This window comes from Aulonocara stuartgranti (genome assembly GCF_965226115.1).
Source record: "Aulonocara stuartgranti genome assembly, chromosome: 10".
Classification (NCBI taxonomy): Eukaryota; Metazoa; Chordata; class Actinopteri; order Cichliformes; family Cichlidae; genus Aulonocara; species Aulonocara stuartgranti.
In genome coordinates this window covers 11,197,438-11,220,501 of record NC_138946.1, presented here as the reverse complement: position 1 = coordinate 11,220,501, position 23,064 = coordinate 11,197,438, and the positions used below count along the sequence as shown (strand labels likewise).

Below are 23,064 nucleotides of genomic sequence, written 5' to 3'. Positions count from 1 at the left end.
AGGTGTGAGTCTGTCATTAATTCCTCTTTAATTAGCGTAAGAAGAAAGCATAGTTAGTCGATTACTCTGATCCCTGCCCTCTTTCAACCATCTGAGAAATTTATCATTGCTTCCCCCTCAGAATGACAGCTGAATTATCACTTCGCTCACTGAGAGACAGCTCATTCCAACACGTCAAAACAACCATGTTAGCCGCAGCCGGCTCGATCTGATTTCACAGTATACTTGGTGCTCCTACTTAGTATGGCAAGTAGCAATTTCATTACGAAGCTCTCGCTCTGTCTTTATCTCTTTCTTCTCACTGATGTCCTTAACCAATGACACCCTAATTCATTCTCTGCCCTATTTCCATGGGCCCGGGGTTTCGTCACTGATGCATTTAGGGTGAAGAGCCTCTTCTCCAGGGCCGAGCCATCGCTCACATACCTTGGAGTCTGCCCCAGTATTACGCATGCTATTTGCACAAATTGCTCCATTTGTGTTTGAATATGAAATGCCTTTCCTGAATATGAGTGGAGACCATACCTATTCCCTGAGAGAACATCTGAGATGTGAGAGATATCTTATTCTTAAGTGAGATTGCTTCTTTCTCTCCCTCTTGTTGATAGCTGTAAAGAAAATTGTAAGAATTTTACAGGTCACACACACACACACACACACACACACACACACACACACACACACACACACACACACACACACACACACACACGGTGGTGCCAGATTGTTATTTCTCAGTTGAATTCCCTTGTTCTTACTCAAGTTTAAAAAAAAAAAAAAAAATCCCTAAATGCCATGCATGAGCAACAGCACACCAATATGTGACTGGCTACTGGAATAATCCTAAACTCCTTTTGAAAACAAAACAGTTACAGTCGTTATGTGATTTTTGTTATATTAACAATATAATGTGTATTTACAGTAGATCAGAAATAGCATAGCATCAGTAACCAGAGGCGCCCCCTGCCACCAGGCAAGAAAGGCCAAGTGGGGCCCCAGGCCAGCGGGGGAATGCTAGGGGCTGACAAACCTGTCCTACAGCAGTGGGAAAGTATGAAGTTTGAAATGACAGCAGGAGAGACTGCATAGCAGCTTGATTTTATACACTGTGGCAATGAGACTAAAACCTTTGTCTGCCCCCCCACACACACACAGAAATATAGTATGTACATACAAAAACAAAATGCCTCAGTCAATGCTCAATCCCAGGATACAAGCACTAATGACATTATTCTTACTAATGAACACTTTGCACATTTGTGTACCACTAGTCAGTCAATAATATTAGCTGGATCATCAATGTGACAATATTAATCTCAAGCGACATCCATATAACTCTGATAATGACACACAGCAGCTTCTACTATGCAATATATCAGCTTTTTTCTCACTAGAAAATAAATTCTTCATCTACTGCAGCTGAGCATACTTTCAAAAACATGTCTGCCGTTCAAACATGGAAACAGCACACAGACCAGGAAGATCATCCATCAAAGTGAAGTCCATAAGTAAACTCCTGGAAAAAACAAAACACAGCTGCAGAGTTCCCTCCTAAGTTCAGCAAAGACTAAAATATACAAATGAGTTCAAACCATTTGAAATAGGAACAGCTCGTATGGGCAGGGAGGGGGAATGATACAGCAGAAAACATTTACAAGCTCAAAGAGGCAGATGCGATTAAATTTGCAAAAGAACATGCACAGGAGAAGAGCTTTTTTTCAGATGAGGCCAAAATAAACCTACATGACTCTGATGATAGAAAGTTTGTGAAAGTCAAAGAAAAAAAGAAAAGGGAGAGAATTTCAACCAGACAGCAGGACGACCTACACTACATAGGAATGTTTGGAATTTTTCTTACAGTAATGATGGTAAACTTGGTAAAATGGTAAAATTTGTTAATGTCAAGTGGACATAGGAAATTAAAGTAATCAACGAAAAAAAAAAAAAAAGATTGCCAGATGCCCACTGAAAGAATATTTTTATCATAGAAAATCAAAAGTGTCGTCCCAGAGCTCTGACCTAAATCCCAAAGCGCACATATGGGATGTCATGGAGGGGGAAAAAAAATGTCAGACTGTTCTGTGGATGAATTAAAAGCTTTGCTGGCTGAAACATGGAGGGAACCTTCACCACAGCTATTACAGTAACTGATTGATTTCACGCCCAGACATTTCCCAGTTCAGCAAGCTAAATAATAAACATGTGAATGTGATATTTAGTGAAGCCACTGCTGGGTGTCCAAACAGTCTTTCTTCATGTGTTTTTTTTATTTTTTTTTTTAAATATACTGTTTCCAAGTTTGATTTTGTTTGCATTTCCTCAGAATATAAACCCCTTTTTTCCTTTTATTAAAGCTATTAAATTCCTATATTTTTGAGTATGTTTTGAGCTTACTTTTGGAGCCGCAGTAGACATGCTTATATTTCCAGGGTGTTGTTATAGCACTGAAACTTGTAGGGGAAAATACATAATATGCAAAAGATGGGGCTCCTCAATCTATCAAAAAGTGCACTGCAACACAAAACATAAAAGAAATTCAGCCAGATTAACAATCACTCATGGTATTGCAAGGTATTACAGCAAGCCCCTGTCACAATGGTGGCAGAAAAAATAGATAAGAGTACAGCATCTGCAGCTATAGGATTATGGATACAGAGCAAGGGAAGCAAAACCTAAATGTGTTAATTACACGCAATACCTGGACTGCACTCACCAACAAAGAAACTGGCTGTCTTGCACAGCAGCTACAGGGAAAATCTGCAGGAAATTATTGTGATGGCAGAAAATGTAAATTTATATAACTTTAATGGGGCATGTGAGATGGAGGAAGAAGCAGCTGTACACGGACTGTTATTAATGTCCAGCCTTCAAAACATGACTGTGAATGATAAATCTGAACTTTGGTATAAAAGTTGAAATGAGGATTCCCTGGAAGACTAATGATTCGAGTCTACCCACCTGATAGGCCGAGAGTTGTAATTATGAAGGAAACCTTGATAGTATCTCAAGTAATTAATCAATGCTAACAATATACCAAAAAATGACCTCTCTCTGCCATTCTATCAGAACCCATGACCTTATTGCATTACATATGCATGATTCTAGTCCCCCTTTGACCCCACCTTAACCTTCAGGTCTTATAAATAGAAAAAAAGGAAACCGATTGTTAGGTTTACCATTATTGCAGCTGTTGTACTGCTCTCTCTTGATAACTGGCTTGCCAAACCGTTTTACATTTAAATTTGTTGAATAATAAATTATTCACTGACTTAACTTCAAAGTAAGGAGCAAATATTCCTGAGAACAACCCACCTGCCGAGCCATGGGTGCCATTCCCCTCGCTGACTTGTTTTTTTAAAATCACATCGATGACATGATTCGTATTAATCTTCATGCATTTCCAAAGGCTCCTGAGATCACAACAAGTTTTAAAAATAGATTTCTGTATATATACAGTCACTATGACAATGATCAGATGATTTGGTGAGTCTGAGGTTATTTCTGGAGACTTTTCTCACTGGGACATGGCTATATAGCAGTTTGTTGAGATCACAATGTCTGTCACAGCAGCTGCAGCGCTTTTATGTGCTTTCTTGTCGCTAACAAAAAAGGAGTGGATGTGGACAAAGAGCTTCAGAGAAATCTCAAATTGCATATTGAATTCTAAAAGCACACCCTCAAAGGCAGAATCCTGGCAGAGCCCACTCGCTCACGCTGCCAAAACCCGGACAATGGTAATTGCTTGTCATATCTAGAAAATTATGTAGGAAATACAAATGCCTTATTAAAACGTTTTCTAAATTCGATTCAAGCCAATTTGATTCATTTTCATCTCATTGTACCCTGGCAAAGTGCACTGATGTGATTGCCACCTTGATTCCTTATAGACTCAGTATTTTAATGTTGTCTCATTTATTTCATCTGTGCCCCGAGCTTTCCAACCTTTGCCTGAAATTTGTTTTTCTGTAATTTGAAGAGCTTTCTTCCAAAGTGACAAATCATCTTTTAACAACAACAATGAAACCAAAAGTAGGAGACTTCTGAAAACTGAGTGTGAAAATACATCTCACAGATGGGATTCAAGCTTGCAAATGAGGCATAAAGGGTGCTATGATACTGTACGACAATAAGTTATTAGATAAATCTGCCAAGCCCAGGTTTTTCAGGTACATTTAGCTCTTTTGGCTGCTCCTGTAGCCTCTGTACAACATATGCCTATATGTGTTAAAGCAGTCTTGTAGAGACAAATCTGCCAGGAGGGTAGTAACACACCATCCAGTGTTGGAGTGGCATTTCTGTCCTTTAGCGTAGGCTTGAAAGGTGGCCAGGAAATGTCGCCATTTCACGCTGTCATTTTCTCTGAGCTTGAAGATTCATTCTAGACCTTGAAATAGCAGTTTGACATAGTCACAAGATCCACTTAGCAGTTTGAAAGTTTTCAGTCACATCTTGTGGCCTTCCTCATCAGATGAGGTTGTCCTCTGCTGGCACACTTGAGAGCAGTTAACTGCATAAGCATGAACACAGTGAAGTGAATCATACCACATGCCTTATGCCAGTTTTCCAGACAGTCAGTGAGTTTGAAGGTATATTAATCGAGACAGCAGAGGGAAAAAAATAGATATGTTGTTCGTTTAAGGATATATAAGAGTTCTCAAATAATGATCTCTCAGATGTGAAATAGTGTCACAGGCTGGGTCTCCGACCCAGCGCTCTGAGTTCTTTTTGTATTTTTCTCATTTTTGATATGTGATTAGGTTTTGTGTTATTTCCTATTTGCCTTTAGTTTGGGCAGTTATTGGTTATTGTTCCTGGGTTTTCGATGTTTTGGGGTTTTGTATTATTCATCACGTATTAGGTCTGTTAAGTTTGTGTTGTCATGTTTAGTTTTAGTGTTTCCTGTTTTATTCTGACAGTGTCATGTGTTCTTTGTTCATTGTATTTAGCTTTCCTCTCCTGGTCCTGTCATTTAGGTTTATGTCAGTCAGCTGTTCCCCCATGTGTCTCCACTTCCCCTGATCACCTCTTGTATGTATTTAAGCCCTTTGTTTTCTGCATGCTATTGTCGGGTCGTCTGTTATTTTGACCTTAGCCTTAGTTTTCGTCTTTGCCTGTTTATGTTCTCCACAGTTATAGTTATAGTTTTTGGTCTTAGTACCTCTTAGTGTTTTGTTTCGTAGTGTTTTGACAGTTTGCTTTGGTTTCTTGGTTTTCCCTGCCGTCATCTCAATAAAGGATCACTTTTCTGTTTAAACTTACTACTCCTCATCATCATCTGCTTTTGGGTCCTGTTTCCATACACATCGGCGCACCCCGCCGTGACAAATAGTGGCGACAACGATCGGTGCAGCAAATGGCCTGAATTGTGTGGAGACTTTCTATAGACAACCCAAAATGCCAAAAGTCTCAGATCATAGACTTTTCTAAGGATTTCACCAGCGCTTTGAAAATGTGTACTGTCTTTCTTATGCTATGTTGTAGTAACAACGCTATAGTGCATATCAGATGCTCATCATCATTAGAAAACTATTGTATCCCAGTGGTGTTGATACCTGGCACCTAATTTTGTTTTTTGTGGCAACCTCCCCAACTCCATCCCCCTTCACCATGGAAAGTGCCTTTATGCAAGCAAGTTGCAGAACCAAATACTTATAAAAAAAAGCATCTGCAGATTATTTACAGAAAACTTATTGAAATCTATGACTTCACAGAGAGCAGAAGGTTTTCGAGGTGGTGTTGGCCTTCCCCTGAGCCTGTTGATTGAACAAATGATACTTTCTCCCTAGTAGCAACTGTCCTCATGACTCATTGACTGCACATTTTACTGTCAACAACATGGTCACCACAATGACATGCAGTCTTTGCTAGAGCTATCATAGCACTCATTTATCATCCTGACTCATATTCACCAATCTGACAGTAATGCAGCAGTGGGGTAATGAACTCAGTGTTACTTTTTCCACTGAGGGATTCGTGCAAACTCTGTTGTGTCAGAAACAACCACACACAAAATGAGTAAATACCCTCTTTGTCACCAGATATAAGTCCAACTTGAACAACTTTGTATCTTTTGAAATGCCAAGGTTACTGGCAGTAATAACATTGTCCTGCAGTAATCATAGTATTGTTTTGAAAAGATTTCCTTAAAGTCTTTATGATACCTTAGTAGAGATTTGATTCTACAGTTTTGGTGCAGTGAGAATTGGACTCGTGCTAGAAAATAATGACATTAAATCCAATTATACTTCTTTGATTTTCGATTGCAGATGGTTCAAAACCCAGAAGCAAGACGTCTAACAAAGAAGAAAAAGCAACACATCATTCCTGTTTTAGATCAAGCGCACAGTCCACCTGTGCAATACAGAACTGAGTTTAAAAATGTGTTATTTGTTTTCAAAGCCCTCTGTGAATAAACTCCAAAATGTAACTCAATTTTTTGCCTCCAGGTCACCGAGTTAATCCTCCCAACAACTTCTCTCAAAGCCAACTTCTCACCTACAAACGAAAGGTGACTGGGCCTTTGCTGTTACCATGTTCGACTCTGGAATAGTCTGCCATGCCACATAAAAACCTGCCCAACAACTGACAATTTCAAATCAATTTTAAAGACCTGCATATTTTTCATTGACTTTTAGTGAAGTCTGTGATGCCTCGTGGTTTTGTCAAGGACAGATTTTCTTACCACTCTTTTATTTTGAGTGTTGTTTCTATTGCTACATTTTATTTATGTACTTACTTTATTTGATTCTCTTTGTAATTTTATCCCAGGGTTTTACACTATTTTATTCATTTATCACATTTTTTAATCATTACTGTAATTTTTGCTTTGCTTTTCGTCTCTACTGTATTTATTTCAGCTACTTTTGGTTGTTGCTTTAAATTTGCTATATAAATAAGACTGACTTGACTAATTATCCCTAAAATTACCAGTCTGAAACAACTTCATAAGGTAGATTCTAACAAATCAATAGTATCTCTCACAAATGAATAATCTCTAATTGACACACAGTGTACATCTGGGAATGATGTTGGGATATGAAACTATTTAAGCATTAATGTGTTTACTCAGTCAGAGAAATGTGACCTGACAGAGTCTTATTAATATTTCTACTTCCCTAGGGGTATGCAAATACACCTTGTCCTCACCAAAGTCTTTCTGAATAGCTTGCTCATTGAGATCCAAGTTAAGAGAATATATGCAGATGTGTGTATAGTTTTTACATTAAAAATATTAAAAAAAAACAAAAAAAAAAACAGTATTATAACACAAATGTGTGTGTGTGCGTGCTTTGGAGGTAAGGAAGACAGAAGGAGAAAGACAGGAAAAGAGAGCTACTCACAGAGGCATATAATCTGAATTCAAAAGCAATCATTTTTGTTCTCAGCTCATAAAGCCGTCCGTGGTTGATGTGTAAGGCAGTAAAAATCAGACGGATGAAGGTAAAGAATAGATGTGAAGTTTTTGCAGTGATGCTTACAATCACACAGCAGCAGCAAGTATCATCCAGGAGTAGACCTCCACTGAGAAAAATGTAGAGCACAAACAGTATGAGAAAGACAGTATTCGATTACACATAATACTAAATGCACTAATTGTGGACCCAGTGAGGATAACTCTTAACCAGAAGAAATAAACTATTTGTTTAACAGATACTTTTGCAAGTGAAATGTGTTGTCCACAAACAATTAGTGATTGATCAACTGATAATTAATGCATAGGATAAAACAAGCAACTGGAGAAAAAAAAAAAACAGTAACTATGCTGGGACACTTTAGTGTTACACAAAAATTGAATGAGTAAAACCAAATTTCTGCTGAAATAATAAATAAATAGCTGTTTATTCTAACGTTAGAGCAAGCAAAAAGGTATCAAGCTGGATGTGTATTTTACTAAATAGGAAAACATTACAATAATACAACTCAAGCTCATTTAAGATTAAAGGAAGTCAGAGAAAAGCCCCTAAACAAAAACCTATGCCTGCCAATTCTCCTGGTACATCTTTTTCCACATGACAGTTTTTAGGCTCTGTCTGCAATCTGGCTTGTGTATGTGTGCATGCATGTATCCAAGCAGCCTGCATGCCCTAGTCATAGTAAGTGTTATTCAGAGTGCCACTGTCAGTCCGTCTTAGCCTCTGGAGAGGCTGTGTGCCCTCCGTAAGCCCTTCAGCAGTATCTGCAGGCGCTCAACATGGCACTACAATCCACCTTTTGTCTTTGGCTTTAAATCTTTTTGGTAAAAATTATCACAGTGTGAAACTTTGGTCAGCTGCTAATCGTATCGGAAAGTAGATTCCTAACCAATCAAATTTAAACTCATGACCATTCAAAAATTGTGAGATTTATGACTCATAACGTTACTTGAAGATATTCTAAATTTGTATCGAAGTCTATAAAGGTGGGTGTGATTTTAGCAAAGCCTGTTTCGTTTGATTGATTTGATTAAGCCTTCAATGACAAAGTGAACTCTTCGCACGGTAATCTTTATTGCTTCTACAGCTTAATGAAATCATATTTCACAGAGATTTACGATGTAACTCAGTGAACTTACAACATTAAATTATTCTTTTTGGATATTCTCATTAGGTAGGAACGCTCACTGAGTGTAGTCTACCTGAGGATAGCATTTCAATGCATTTTAAATGATTTCTTGTGTCAAACAACATATGGTAGGGCAATATTTTTCTTAGGGTTAATTCATAGAAAAGACAATATTAAAGAAGTAAATACTTTCTTAATGTCCAACAAGGCCTGAAAAATATAAAACCATTTTTGGTGTGACACAACATTTTTTAAAACTTTTAAATATTAGACATATAAATTTTTTTTTTTAAAGCTTAAACCAAACTGGTTTCTGTATACATGCTGGTATTGGTTTGCGTGTCCTATCTTTGTTAGCACTGACCACCTGCATACCCAACTCATCACACATACAATTTCCCAGTACAATCACAGGTTAAATTACTATTTGTTTCATATTAGTTATCATGTGAAGGTTTGTGTGAAAATAATGCTCTGAGTTTTACATAGACTCTGTGAGGGCAGGGTTTGTTTTTCCAGCGATTTAATGGTTTTCTTGTCAACTTTGAATATAACGTTGTCATTTATTCTGCCCTCCTCATGCATTATACTTCATGGCTAACCAAATTCTATCACTACTCCTACTCACTTTGCCGGGTATTGCCACCTGTAACTTCTATTAATTAGTTCAACAGTGCAAAACACATGACAATAAGGCTTATATCGTCCATTCTGCTTTTAAATATACTAGATATTCTGTTAATAACTGGACAACAGTCATATCTAACCTCATCAACAGCAGTCTTTAATTACATCAGTTAGATTTACCTTCTTCACAAGACATAGGCACTAATTGATTGCTGACTCTATATATTAAATATCAAACATGTCTGTTAACAAGTGCTTAAGCTCATGTCCTCATAAATACATCTTTAGTAATGCACTAGGGAACCTCTACTAAAGAGCATTTAATTAGCAACCAGACTTATCCGCAAGCAAGCAGCTACTCTCTTAGCGGTATATTAAGACTGTGAAAACAGCCCTGAAATGGAGATGCTTTGGGTTCAAAATGAAAGTTACACCTTTTGAAAAGTGTTGGCTGCAGTGCTGAAGTACAGTGTTTACTTTGAAGGTGAATATCTGGCACCTTTATGTCTTTTATGTCTTACTACTGCTCTGCTAGCAACTAAAGCAATAATAAAGAGGTTTTGGGTACAGCACCTTCTTTGCAACCCATTTTAACAAGAGACAGCCAGAAACCTCTAGGAACCGCACCAACCAGCCAGGGAATAAGGAAATACACATTTTTCCCCCTACGACTGGTGATTGGTGAACAAGTCTCAAGCAATGTGTGTATGACGTATACGAAAAAAAAAAACTTCTATTACAGCTTTTTGAGACCACAATGATGAAAGAATTTGCTTAAATTTTAAATCAGACATTCCAACAATTTTTTTAACAGTAAGAAAAAAAAATCTCCTAGGCCTTTTTTTTTAAACCACTCTTTTTTTCCTCTCACCAACACAGACTCAAAATCTGATCATCTTATTGTTTCAAGGTATTCAAAGAATTAATGGCACATCTGTTGTTTTAATTATAACACAAAGCTAAAATCCTCTCATGTCGTTTTGTTGTATTAAACCAAAAGCTACAGATTACTTGACTCTGTTAACGTAGAAGATGACTTTGAACACATATTTTGCTTTACCACCCCTCCCACATTTCTCCTTCTCTGGGCTTCCTCCACTCCCTTTTCACTTTTTCTCCTCCCAACTTCCTCCCCAGTCATTTGCTGCTTATTAGGGAGTCTCTCTGTCAACCTTGTCCCATCTAATTCTCACCCAATTACAATCTAAATGAACCACAGGACTGCTTAACTTACTTTGCCTCTTCCCATTGTTTAATTTGTGACGGTAACAAACTCTGATTAGGCCTTTGGAAAGGTTCATAAATTAAGCACTCAAGACCAAATTAATCACCATTCCCTGGGAAGATAAATGGGCAATATTCAATTTTTCCCCCATATGGATCCCACTGGCAAAAACAACATTCGGTGAAAAGAACACAGAATAACATATTTCCCAGGCAGTGACATTTTGACCAGGGATGGTTTCTGCATCACCAACCAGTAAAAATGGAATTTACTGAGAATTTGTGTCTAAACTTTGTGAAATTCTTCACATACAAAAGCTTTGCACAAAAGCTAGTAACATCTGTGTTTCAGCTGTACAACTGGGCCAATTTGATTAATGCCACTGTCTGAACATGAGGTATGTAGACTCCAAACAAACAGGTTTGCAAGTGTAGGGGTATATGGATGGAAAAAGAGGGCCGAAGATTACATCAAATGATGTGAAGTAGACAAGGGGGGGCAGGTAGTAGTGTTGGGGGTGGGGGTAAACTTATATAATGAAAAATCAAAAATGAAAGAAACAACCTGTCAATAGTGAAAAGAAGGCAATCAGGAGCTCTGTTGATCATCATCCAAAGAAAAGGAGAGCAAAAAAAGAAAATTAAATGTAATTGCCTGATTTCGACAGCTGATCTAGTTTAGCAAACAGAAGTGCAGAAGATAATTAGTCTCAAGAGGAAAATCAGCACACCCTGTGCAGAAAAAAGCCACAATATGTCTGCTGACTTCTTTGAGTTTTTTACTGCTTCCTCAGGTGACTATTTTATGACTTTTTACACCTCGAAAATTATGTTCCCGCACAACTAAACTGAAAAATGCAATTTTACTAAATGTTAAATTGATAATGTAGTTTATTTGTTTGGCTTTTTATTCCTTGCTTGAAATTCTGCTGTCCATACATCCATAGTCTTAATAACTTGTGTAATTTAGTGTATTCCAGTACTAATCTGGACTAACTGAACAAACTTTCAGTGACAATTAAAATGAATGAGGATCACCCAAACACTCAATATTAACTTGCAGCTTTGTTAACCCAGCAATATCATAGCATTAACTTATCATTGTCCTTACTGCGCAGGTTCCTTGAATGCCTCCTATTTAGGGATTGGTACCGGTGTCCGGTGCCATTGTGGAACCGGTTCTGACATAAGCGGTAGTAACCAGACCGAAAAGCAGCGCACAATTCGGTGCTTCATTTCGGTGCTTTTTTCCCCTGAAAAATCTAGCCAATCACTTCCTTTCCAAGGATAGTAGGCGGGCCCAGGTACGTACGGGTTTTTTTTAGAGCAGAGCTAAAATGGCGAAGGCGAAGTGCTCGAGAGTGTGGCTGTACTTCACAGCAAAAGATATAAACTCAGCAGCCTGCAACAAGTGCTTAAAGGTAATAATGTGCAAAGGAGGTAACATCTCAAATCTAATGAAACACATGGCGTCGCATAGCGTTTTTTTAAAAGCCGAGAAATGCCCTGAATTTGATAACTTGCAGCAAGACATCACACCGAGCACATCTACTGCGGGTTTTGTGCCTGTTCTCTGAGTTAGTAACATCCAAGAACCCGAAGAGGAGAGTCTGGCCCCTAGCCCTGCCAGTGTAGCAGAAATGATAACTGATGATGGCAGCAGCGCCTGTTCTTCTCTGGGTGAGTATCTTAGCCTCATAGTTACATAATAATAATAATAATAATAATGGATACTTTATTGATCCCCATGGGGAAATTACTTGTTTACATGTGGCTGTCTTCTTGTTTGATGGCAGATACTCCCTTCACCCTGGCCAAAAAGGCTAAAATGACGAAAGAAAAAGTGGACAAAATTCATAGGGCAGTGACAAAATTTATAGTCAAAGATCTCCATCCATTTTCAACGGTGGAGTCACCATCATTCAGGTGAAAAATGATGTATTACTCTGACATAAAAAATAGACTTTATAATACTGTAAAGGTTAATATGTTCATAGCTGCTTAGCTTTGTAAGTCTTCTCTAAATATTATAAGTAAACTATATTTGAATAAAAAGGTGAGCTATATGTTTTTATTTTTTATCTGGAAGAAAAAAAATTAACGAAAATTCAAATGCATTTTCTGTTTATTCTGGGAGCTGGTTTATATGTTTTATTTATTTTATCTGAAAAAAAGAATTAAATTTCAAGTCAAAAACACTTTCTTTTTATAAATTTGTTTTTGTTTTTTTAATTCAGGGAGATGTCCTCTCCCCTTAATCCAAGGTATCAGCCCCCATCCAGGAATGATCAATCCAACACACTTATACCTGCTTGGTATTGCGTGGAGAAAAGCAACCTCATCCAGAATTTGGCACAGGTTAACAAGGTCGCTATCACCTGTGATGGATGGAGCAGTATTGCTCAGGACCATTTCCTCACAGTGACTGTTCACTACATCTACAAAGGCAAAATGAAGCAGAATGTGCTTAGCACTGAAGCAGTTTATGAGTCACAAACTGGTCCAGTTGTCGCTAAAGAAATATCAAGCGTTGTGGAGCAATTTCACTTGGGAGGGAAAATAATTGCTGCCACTGTAGACAATGCCTGCAACATGGATGTTGCTTTGAAAAAAATTGGACTTTTTAAAAGTGAGATGCTTTGCTCATGCCCTCAACCTGGCCGCACAAAAGGTGTATGACATTCCTGCAGTTTCCACCTGGTGTGCCAAAATCCGTTCAGTTGTGGTGTGGCTCAAACGTTCATTCTTGAGCTCAGAGAAAAGCAGCGAATCCTGAGTAAGTAGCGCATGAAGTTACATATTAAGAAGTATTGTTATTCATATTACCTTTGTTATAGTAATTTAAAATATGTTTGTGTCTATCTGTGCTTTAGATTTGCCAGAACATAATGTAATTCTTGACGTTAAGACGCGCTGGAATTCTCTTTTCCTAATGGTGGAGAGATTTATGGAGCAGTTTGATGCAATCCAGGCAGCTGCTCTGGATCAACAGCTGAGGAAGCCTATTGAGAAGGACAAGTAAGTGAATGACATGAGCATCACTTGCAAGAGCTAAATTACGTCAGTTACCTTTAACATTGTGAATATTTTTCAACAGGCTAGAAAGGTTCACACACACTGATTTAATCAAGGCAGAGGAGTTTATTAAGTGCATGCAAGTCCTGTACACGTCAACCATGTGTGTCTCAAGTGACAAGTCACCCACATGCAGCCAAATCATCCCTATCCTGGCCAAGCTGGAGGCACATTTCAGACGAATCAGAATCAGAAACTTTATTGTCATTGTCATGAGAACAACGAAATTAAGAATGGTCCCCGATCATTGCATCATCCCTAGCAATATCAAAAAAAAAAAAAATAAATAAATAAAAAAATAAAACAATAAAATTCAATAAATAAAATAGATAGAATACTTAAAATACTAATAAGATATAACAGTAAAACATTCACATACATTCCCACACACATGCTTCAGACCGTGCATAGATTAACACAAGAGTGGCGTGATGGACATTTTTTTGTAGTATTCAGATGTGTTATTGCAGTTGGATAACAGCTGTGTTTGAGTCTATTAGTCCTTGCTCTGATTGCCCTGTACCGTCTGCCTGAGGGCAACAGTTCGAACAGGGAGTGGCCAGGATGTGAGGTGTCTTTTATGATGTTTTGGGCCTTTTTAAAACAGTGGGCGTTGTGTAGAACTTCCAGTGTGGGGAGAGGGCAGCCAGTGATCTTTTGGGCGGTGTTAATGATCCCTTGGAGTGCTTTCCTCTGAGCCCCTGTGCAGCTAGTGTACCAGATGCATATGCAGTAAGTTAGAACACTCTCAATGGTGGCTCTGTATGTGATGAAGACAGTGTTTTCACCTCTTCAATAAAAGAAATTCTGGGGTAGTCTGCAGAAAAGATATCATATACTGTATTTGCAGACAACGTCAATGCGCATGAAAAATAGGGTTACCTTTTTTCATTATCAGCTCCTATGTTATATCTTGTTTTACTTAAAGGATGAAAACCTTCAGAAATTTCTGAAGGAGGCCACGATGATGGACCCACGTTTTAAAGGCAGGCTAGGTGGTGAGGCAGCTACTGACATCTGGGACAGGTTGGAGAAGGCAGCAGTTGCAAATGCCACAGCAGCAGTTGCGCAGGTATTTTCATTGTGTGTGTACAATCTTGTCCTTCTGCATCATGATGTAGTTTCTATGTTGAAGGAATGCTCTTTTACTATCTGTGTGTCCATAGCCTCCCACTGAGGACCCCAAAGCACACAGCGAGGTGGATGATGCTGACATGGACAAACCAGAAAAATATGTAATTTCAGATTTTTTTCTAACACAACCACTACATTCTAAAAGTGATCTTTATTTATTTTGCAAACCTCACACATCTGTTTTTGTTGTTTTTCAGCTAAGTAAAGTCCAGAAGTCACCCTTAGAAAAGCTGTTTGAGGATGAAGACAGAGCTTCAACAGGCTGCTTCTCAAGCGGGTAGAGTCCCCTCAGTCACAGAGCAGGTACAGAAGGAGTTTCAAATATACAAAAGACTGCCAGGAATTACCTCTGGACAAGACCCTGTGGCCTGGTAGTGGGGTAAGAGGGATACACTCCCCAATTTATCTGCCCTATCAGAAAAATACTTGTGTCCCAGCCTCATCAACGCCTTCTGAAAGAGTTTTCTCTTGTGCTGGGCATGCCATCAGCCAAGCGCGATGCCGTATAGCTCCATAAAAGGCTAATATGATTATCTTCTTGCAAAACAAACTGCTAAACATCACAGGTTTCATGACAAAGTTTGTGTTTTCAATTGTTTAAGCACTGGTTCCAACCAAAGATGTTATGTTTTATTGACAGAAAAGGCTAACTTTGTTATAATTTTGCTTAAAATAAATTACTGGGAAAAATAAAAACACAAGAGGTTTTTCCACGAAGTTTGTGTTTTTTATTCTTTAAGCACCGGCTCGAGCACCGTTTAAGCACCGGCACCATTTCAAAAGTACCGTTTTGGCACCGGTATCGGATAAAACCTAAACGATACCCATCCCTACTCCTATTGTCAGCTTATTTGAAGAATCTCTAACCTTGACAACATTGTGTTAGGTACAAAGACCAATTTATCCCTACTAACAATTAGTGAACTTTAGAGCGATTCTTAAGAATTTGGCATGTTTTTTTTTTTCTTTGCAGGGGGGGAGAGAAACAGAGTGAGATACAGAAAGGAAAGACCAGGAATTACTGAGCTACATTGAAAACAAATAAACAATCAATCTGATGGTGGTGGCCAGTGCTAACTGTGTTGGGCCTCGACAATAAATCAATTTAAAGTAAACACTGCCCCTAGTCACTAAGTATAATCTGCTCTGGCGGACATTAATTTACCAATTCTTTATCATCAAGCAAAGGGTTTTGCTAACTACTGTAGCTACTGTGAGCTAACTACCTAGCTAGTGTGAGTCATGGATAGGGTCACTTTAGTCAGACCAGTAGTGACAAGCCAGTAATGTTTTGTTAAGGTTACCACAACATCTTAAAACAGATATAATAAAAGTTTACAGTATTTACAGTATCAGGTAGGTTTATACACAGAGGGTTGACAACCTGTGTCATTGTGAAAAGTTGGTATAACAAATTAAGTGTCTGGATGTTAATGTATTCAGCTAAATAACTGGTTATCTTGCAAACAAACTGAAGAAGAATTAGAATGTATCAGAAGACAACAATTTTGTCCTACAAGGGAGTATTCCTACTACAATGAGCCAAAAAGTAAAAACTGACCAACCAGAAAAGAGCTAAAATCTAATCTCCTGCCCACAAAAACTCCAATTAAGCAACATAGGCCTAATTTACAAAGATGGGCAAACTAACACGAGGCCATAAATGCAGAAATCTGCTAATGCATTTAAAGTTTTCCGGTAATCTACTAACAGTGCACTAATTTATAAACAAAACCCAGCAGTTGATTTCAGTAACGACCAATGCAATCTAACAAGAGCACTACAAAAAAAATAAAAAAAATAAACATTACCCTCTGTTTGTGCTTTTAGAACAACCTGAGGCAGCCAAAGGAGAAATTTTTATAAAGAGGCAAACTAAGAAGAGGCTGAGGACTGTGTGGGGTCTGAGAGTCAGTGTCTGCATAAATATAACACCTCATTATGGATCCAGAGAAGGTATGATAGGTAGGTGACAAAATATTACAAACTAAGTCTTTATGTGACATCTGAACTGTGCAGAAGAAGAAAATACACATTATTCACCTTCAAAGGCTGACCCATATGAATAGTAGTGAAGTTACTGTTACTGTGCCTCGTGTGTAAATCTACTCAGTATTCTTGATTTTTTTTTTCCTGCATTCCATGTGATGTTGAAGGGATTCATTAAAGTTTATTGCACATTGCAACATTCAGATAAAAATCTAACCCACTTCTTATGAGTACCATTAGTTGCTGTATTTTGACATTTCAATATGGTATGTAACAGATCCAATACCTCTGAGAAGTGAAAATGAACATGAATGGTATTCTTTCCGCATGCAAGACTGTGGAAGATATGCAGACTTTTACCATTGTTTAATGAGCTCTGTGTAGAAATGTGACTAAAACACAGCAAAGCCACCAGCTTGTTGTAGGAAAACATAACTTGGCTGGATGTAATACCCAGCGCAAGGCACGTCTTTCTCTTGCTAATTCCGACTCCGCTCAGTTAAAGTGAGTTCTGCTCTGTTTCATCAAAATACCAGTATTCCAGAGGACCAGAAATATACCCAGGGCTTGGACTGAGCTAAAATTTTCACATCATGCTCATAGATTTGAGCAATCCATCCCCAACAGTGACAACACCTTTCCCTGCATTCTAACTAAATTTACACTTGCAGCAGCAACTATCATCAGGTGCAAAATAAAACATCTTTTTTTTCAGCTTTGAATGAATGATGCAAGTAAATTACCTACTGCAAGCCTTAGTAAATCATGCTTGTATGATTTTTTTAAATACTTTCCTCCCAAAATTTGACACTGTGTTAGGGACACTCCTACAAATACATATGCAATATTGCCTGTAGCAAAAACATCTGTTCATCCCTTTCATTCAGAAAACTGGCACCGATGTTTCGTACATCATGACTGACTGACTGAATGTCTTTAAGCTTGCCTCTTGCACTCATACTAATTCAAAACCTAGTAGCAGTTCTAGGATGTGGCCAATCCAGAAAAGAAAATGCATACATTTGCATAATGTCTTCATCAGATCAATGAGCACAACTAACACTCTACTACAAATGTTCCAATTGACTCTCGGCACTATTTAATTCAATCACATATGTCAAAAACAGGCCCCTAATCCCTCCAACTCCATTTTTATTTTGATAAGTCACATAAAAGTGAATATAACTGAATTTACAAATGTACAAGAGCAAATACATGCAATGCAATCCTAATTATTTGTATGTTTTTCATTTAGAAGCATTAAAAAGTGACCTTGTTGAGGAGTAAATATTTAATTTATTTGATTCAGGAGAGAGAGAGACCGCAGTCAACCACTGGGCACTGGTAACAAATTATCACAATCTTCAATCAATTACTTTCATCCTCCGGTGCTCCCATCAATTTCCTGCCACTGCATACCAAATACGTTTTCTGCCAATATGGGTTTATATGTGCCCTGCAACCAACTGTCCAGGGTACACCCCACTGTTTACCCTATGACTGCTGGGATAGGCTCCACCGCCCCTTGGACCCTGAACTGGATAAGCAGTTAAGGAAATGGATGGACGTATGGATGGGTTTATACACTATTCTGCACATTCATTCAATTAACGCTAAACTTCTAAAGCTTGAAATATGTTTAACTTTGTCTAGAACCACCTTACTGTTTGTTTTTTAATGAGCCATCAGCGTGGGCCTCTGCTTTTCAATATGTGCTTTCTATATGTCAACATGAACATCTGTGATGAGAGGTACAGCATATGGAATCGCCTGTCATTTTTAGCCACATAATATAGTGTTCAAGGGGGAAAAAAAGAAATCAGCTAATAAACATCTTTGGTGGAAGATAAATACGAAGAAAATCCTCTGGGTCACGTTTAGGTTGAATAGAAGCAGGCACAGATAACTGAGACAGCAACCAGACTGCATATCATAATGGGCCTAATGCTTACAGATGAAGTCGCTTGTCAGATAGGAAGCAGTCAGCCAGGAAATATTGCTTTTACAGTAACTTCCATACAAACTGCTCAATCTCACTGCCATGACTCCAATAGCACAGAATATCATGTGTGAATGCTTGGGCCATTTGTAACACACACACACGCATGGACGCACGCACGCACGCACACACACAAAAAGACTTCATCTTCATGAGCATTGCAGCTACGTGTCAAACAACACCTTTCACAACAACTCAGCCAGCAACTCAAATGGACTGAGTAAACAGAGAGTAAAGCACTGAAAAAAGGCAATGTAAAATAAACACTGCAGACTGCCAGAAAATAAATCTGAGGTCTCTGCAACAACTTGTTCACTACCTGTACCGAGGGATGAAACTATCTCGTGGCACTCTTTAATCATCAGTAGCATTGCAAACATAAAAATGTATTGATTGTGTTTAATTAGTTTGATAGAACAGCTGTGCAGAACTAGTCCACTGGTTAAAAAACAAAAACTGCTGCCGGGTAAACGCGAAGGGTTACTTAAAGACAAGCTTCACTAATCACAAACATACAGGCTGATAACTAGTACTATCAAATATTGATTTAGGATCAAAATAATGGTTTTGGCAGATTAACAGATTAGCCAGACCTGATGCCCATGAAAAAATCTCAACCGTACTTCTACTAAAACTCAACAGCCAAGCTTACAGGGAAGGTCAAAAATGTAAATGATCTTTGTATGGCTAACTGAGCAATTACTTCATTGTAAAGCAGCACACAAGTCACAAAACATTACTTACTCATTTCTGACAGGAGAATAAAGTGGGTTGGCAGCCATAATTATTAACCTGACAACTATATTTTTTAGCTTACTGACAGGGTGTCATTTTGAATGAGTGACTTCAGGTGCTTCTACTTTCTATTTGTTAGAGTTCACGAAGGAAGGCAATACACAGTGCAGTCAAGTTTATTATTATGATTATTAAAAGTCTTCCTTTATTTGAACTATGCTTTTCTTTCCCCAAATTCTGTAAGCTAATGCTTGTCAGGCCCTCAGCTAGTTGCTAAATAATCTCTTGATAAACACAACAACTGAAACGCTTTCAAAAATGCAAATCTGCCATGCTTTCAAACACTTCAGTATAGTACAGTGGAGCAATATATGTCACAGTTACATCATTATCATAGCTTTGCCCAAAACTGACTGCATGGTTCATTTTATGGGAGGCATTTAGATTTGAATTACTTTCCAGCAGCATTTCCTAGTAATCAGAAAACTAAAGTGTATGTCAGAATAACAGAAGAAGAAGAAAAAAATGATTTTGTAATGGAGCACAACATGGCATATTTTGAAAAATGCTGTTTGGTTTGAACACAGTAAGTGTACTCACATTGATAGATGTTCCCGTCTGCTTTCCCCTTCTCCTGCAAACAGAGAACACACACAAAACTGGTTATTACAGGCTTGGAGGAGTGAGACAAAAACAGCCCTTTCTGCAGCTTTTTGCAGACCATTCGTTACCATGCCTTCTTTTCTTTTCTAGGCTAAGTGAAAGATGAGGGCAGAAAACAAAGGTGAACAGATGGAAAGAGAATGAAAGGAGAGTCAGAGTGGGAATGAGAGAAAATGCTTGAAAGATGACAACAGAAAGACGAGAGGACTTTCACTAAACTGGGTACCAGAGTCAATTTAATCACCCTAATTGGAAACAGACTTGCCAGCAGGCTGTTAGAAGGCAGGTGTCACCATATTGTAGTGGAATGTTTATCCGGATGTTGAACAGTCGATACCAGCAGGATAAACTGTGATTTATTTCCCAGTTCTATCAGTGAATCTGATATTTAGATGCACTTTTAAGTTAGTCTCATCACCTTCATTCATGGCATTCCAAATATGCTAAACTAGCGTTTGGATGATGAAATTAGGAGCAATTATGTTCAGCTTTGAGGTACATAAAATTCAAATTTCAAAGTTAAGCAAACCAGGTGCTGAACATGTTGGAGGAGAGGAAAATTATCCTGTAGCATAACTGAGCAATGGCAGTGGTAGATAAGAACATCTGTGACAATATTACGGCCTAATATTTAAACGGATGTCAAAAGCAATGAAAGCATTAGGTGCCATGCAACACAAATGAGAACAGAAATATGTAAAAGTAAAAAGAAAAGCGGGTAACCATGAATTAATGATGGCATAAATGGAAACCATTTGGCGTGTGAAATGGTCGAGCTCAAAAACATCATACTTTTTTTCAAATTTTGCTTTTAGATGCAATCGAGCTGACCCGTACGTGCAAACTATGGGCGTGCTTTTAGTTGTCAGCATTATAGTGTGCGCTTCGTGCTTTTTAATAACCGATCGCTGGTGTTTACAGCGCAAGGTGCATGAATTGTACCTCGGCTCGAGATGCAATTTCACGTACGTGGGTAAAACAAAAAAAGATCGACACGCTGCTTTAAAAATAGAACGGAAACACGTCTTCCAATGCAAAAACCCCTTCTGAAGAAGCCAATACGAGGCAGCAATTGAATTGTTGTGACATTCTGCATTCTCGTCCCTCAGTGTGGATGTCACTGGTAATGAGGCTCAGTGATAAAACTTGCGTGCAACTGCGAGGCCTTCTTGGCTTCCCAGGAGACCGAGAGCCTCACGAGAAACGCAGCAGTTTTAGTAGCTCCTGTCATTGCCTCTGCCTCTGTCTCTACATCTCTATCCCTCTCTCTTCCCTCCCTCTGCCATCTGTCCATCTTAATTGCAGACGTGCTTCCTCATCATGGCAGGATAAAATTGAGTGTGCTCATCAGCACCGCCTTCCATCATCTCGAGTGCTGCTGTTTGATCAATTGATTAGAGAATCAAACCAAGCATAGAGGTGAAAGAAAGGCTACGTCTTTCTTTCTAAAAATACTGTCCGCTTGTTACAGTGGCTCACCGGGGTTCTTCTTGCTTGCCACCATATTTTATACATTCAGCTTCGGGGGAAATTAATTTAGTGATAATGACGTTTACTGTGATTTGATCGTGCAAAGTAAAAACCAAGTAAAAGCCATAAATAGTGAGTACTGCATGCTTTTAGTGGGTGGAGAAATGTAAATAACTACCACCAGAATTTCATTTGAGCAAATAGGGCAAACCCACTGGGTTTCAATTAGGGAGGATCTGATGCTTTTCTCTGCCATTTTTCCTTTGGTTATAGAGGCTGATTAGATGGCTGTATTTTTACTGGAAACTCCTGCAGATTATGTGATAAGACTATGAAAATGCCACAAGACACACACGATAGGGGAGACAGAGGATTCAACACATTTCAGCATCTCGAGCCTGAGGCTGTTTGCTTGACTTGCATTCCCTATGGCTTATAGCGCAGATGTCTCTGGCATTATATAAGATGTACTATAAATAATATTTTCATATATAAGACAATATTAGAGTATGGGATTATTAAGAGTATTCCACGTAGAGTCTTGCATTAGCAGTTCTTTGCTGTCATATGCTTCCAGGTCAGTTTATATTTTGGGGTGGCTGTAGCTCAGGTGGCAGAGCAGGTCAGCCACTAATCAGAAGGTCGGTGGTTCGATCCCAGGCTGCATCCTGGCTGCATGTCAAATATCCTTGGGCAAGATACTAACCCCATGTTTGCCTACTGGTGGTGGTCAGAGGGCCTGGTGGCGCCTATGTCCGGCAGCCTCGCCTCTGTCAGTGCGCCCCAGGGCAGCTGTGGCTACAATGTAGCTTGCTATCGCCAGTGTGTGAATGTGTGTGTGAATGGGTGAATGACTGAATGTAGTGTAAAGCTATGGACTAGAAAAGCGCTATACAAATGCAGGCCATTTACCATTTATAGATACTTTTGAGACAACATTCCCCTAAAAATGTTTCATTAGGCTAGTCCCATGTAACTTGATAAAGTTCATAAAAGTGACGCATTGTGCTGTTATGAAGGAAAGGATTCTGTAACACGTTCGCAGCATCCTCTAAAATGTTTACTGCAGAAAAACCAGGGAAGAAACTCAGCCAAATAACCAAGAAAAGCAGTTTTCACAGGTGATGAACTCAAACAGTTAGTTAAATAAATGCTAGCCATTGGAGAAAATAATTTCAACCAATTCCAAGTGCCCGAAAGAAAAGAGTCAGAGTATGCAACTGCCACACAAATTATTTTCTAAGTATCATTTTTCTGGAGAAAAGAGTTACAGTAATGATGGCTGTATGATAAACACCACTGTTACAATCTGAAGAGGGTGGAGGAGGATTTAATATCTCTACCTCCAAGCAGCAAGTCATATCCATGGAAAAGAGAGCACGCAAGCTGCATTGATGTGAGAGAAAATATAAGCTCAAGTACTTCTTAGCTTATATTGTAACCTACCATAGGAATAAAAAGCAGGGGGTATTATTCTAACAACAAATGCTGTATGTGTGCAGAAAGACTGATTAAGTTTATTTCTTTATGTTACACAACTCCTTTGTTCACAAAGGCCAGAAACTTTTACTGTGAGACAGATTTCTTCATTAAGAAAACAAAACAAA

The 23,064-nt window shown here is 38.5% G+C and overlaps 1 protein-coding gene across 3 annotated transcripts in view; it reads right to left on the bottom strand.

The window, feature by feature from the left end:
• Positions 1–23,064, bottom strand: part of fstl4 (follistatin-like 4) — a 225,842-nt gene that overhangs the window by 183,928 nt on the left and 18,850 nt on the right. For 2 of the 3 annotated variants that reach the window (XM_082548886.1, XM_082548885.1), the window contains exon 3: positions 19,925–19,958. In XM_082548886.1, coding sequence (XP_082405012.1) covers positions 19,925–19,958 — 34 coding nt within the window. Of the gene's footprint in view, positions 1–19,924; positions 19,959–20,055; positions 20,168–23,064 lie in introns of those variants that run through there. The other variant, XM_082548887.1, reaches the window with a different exon arrangement.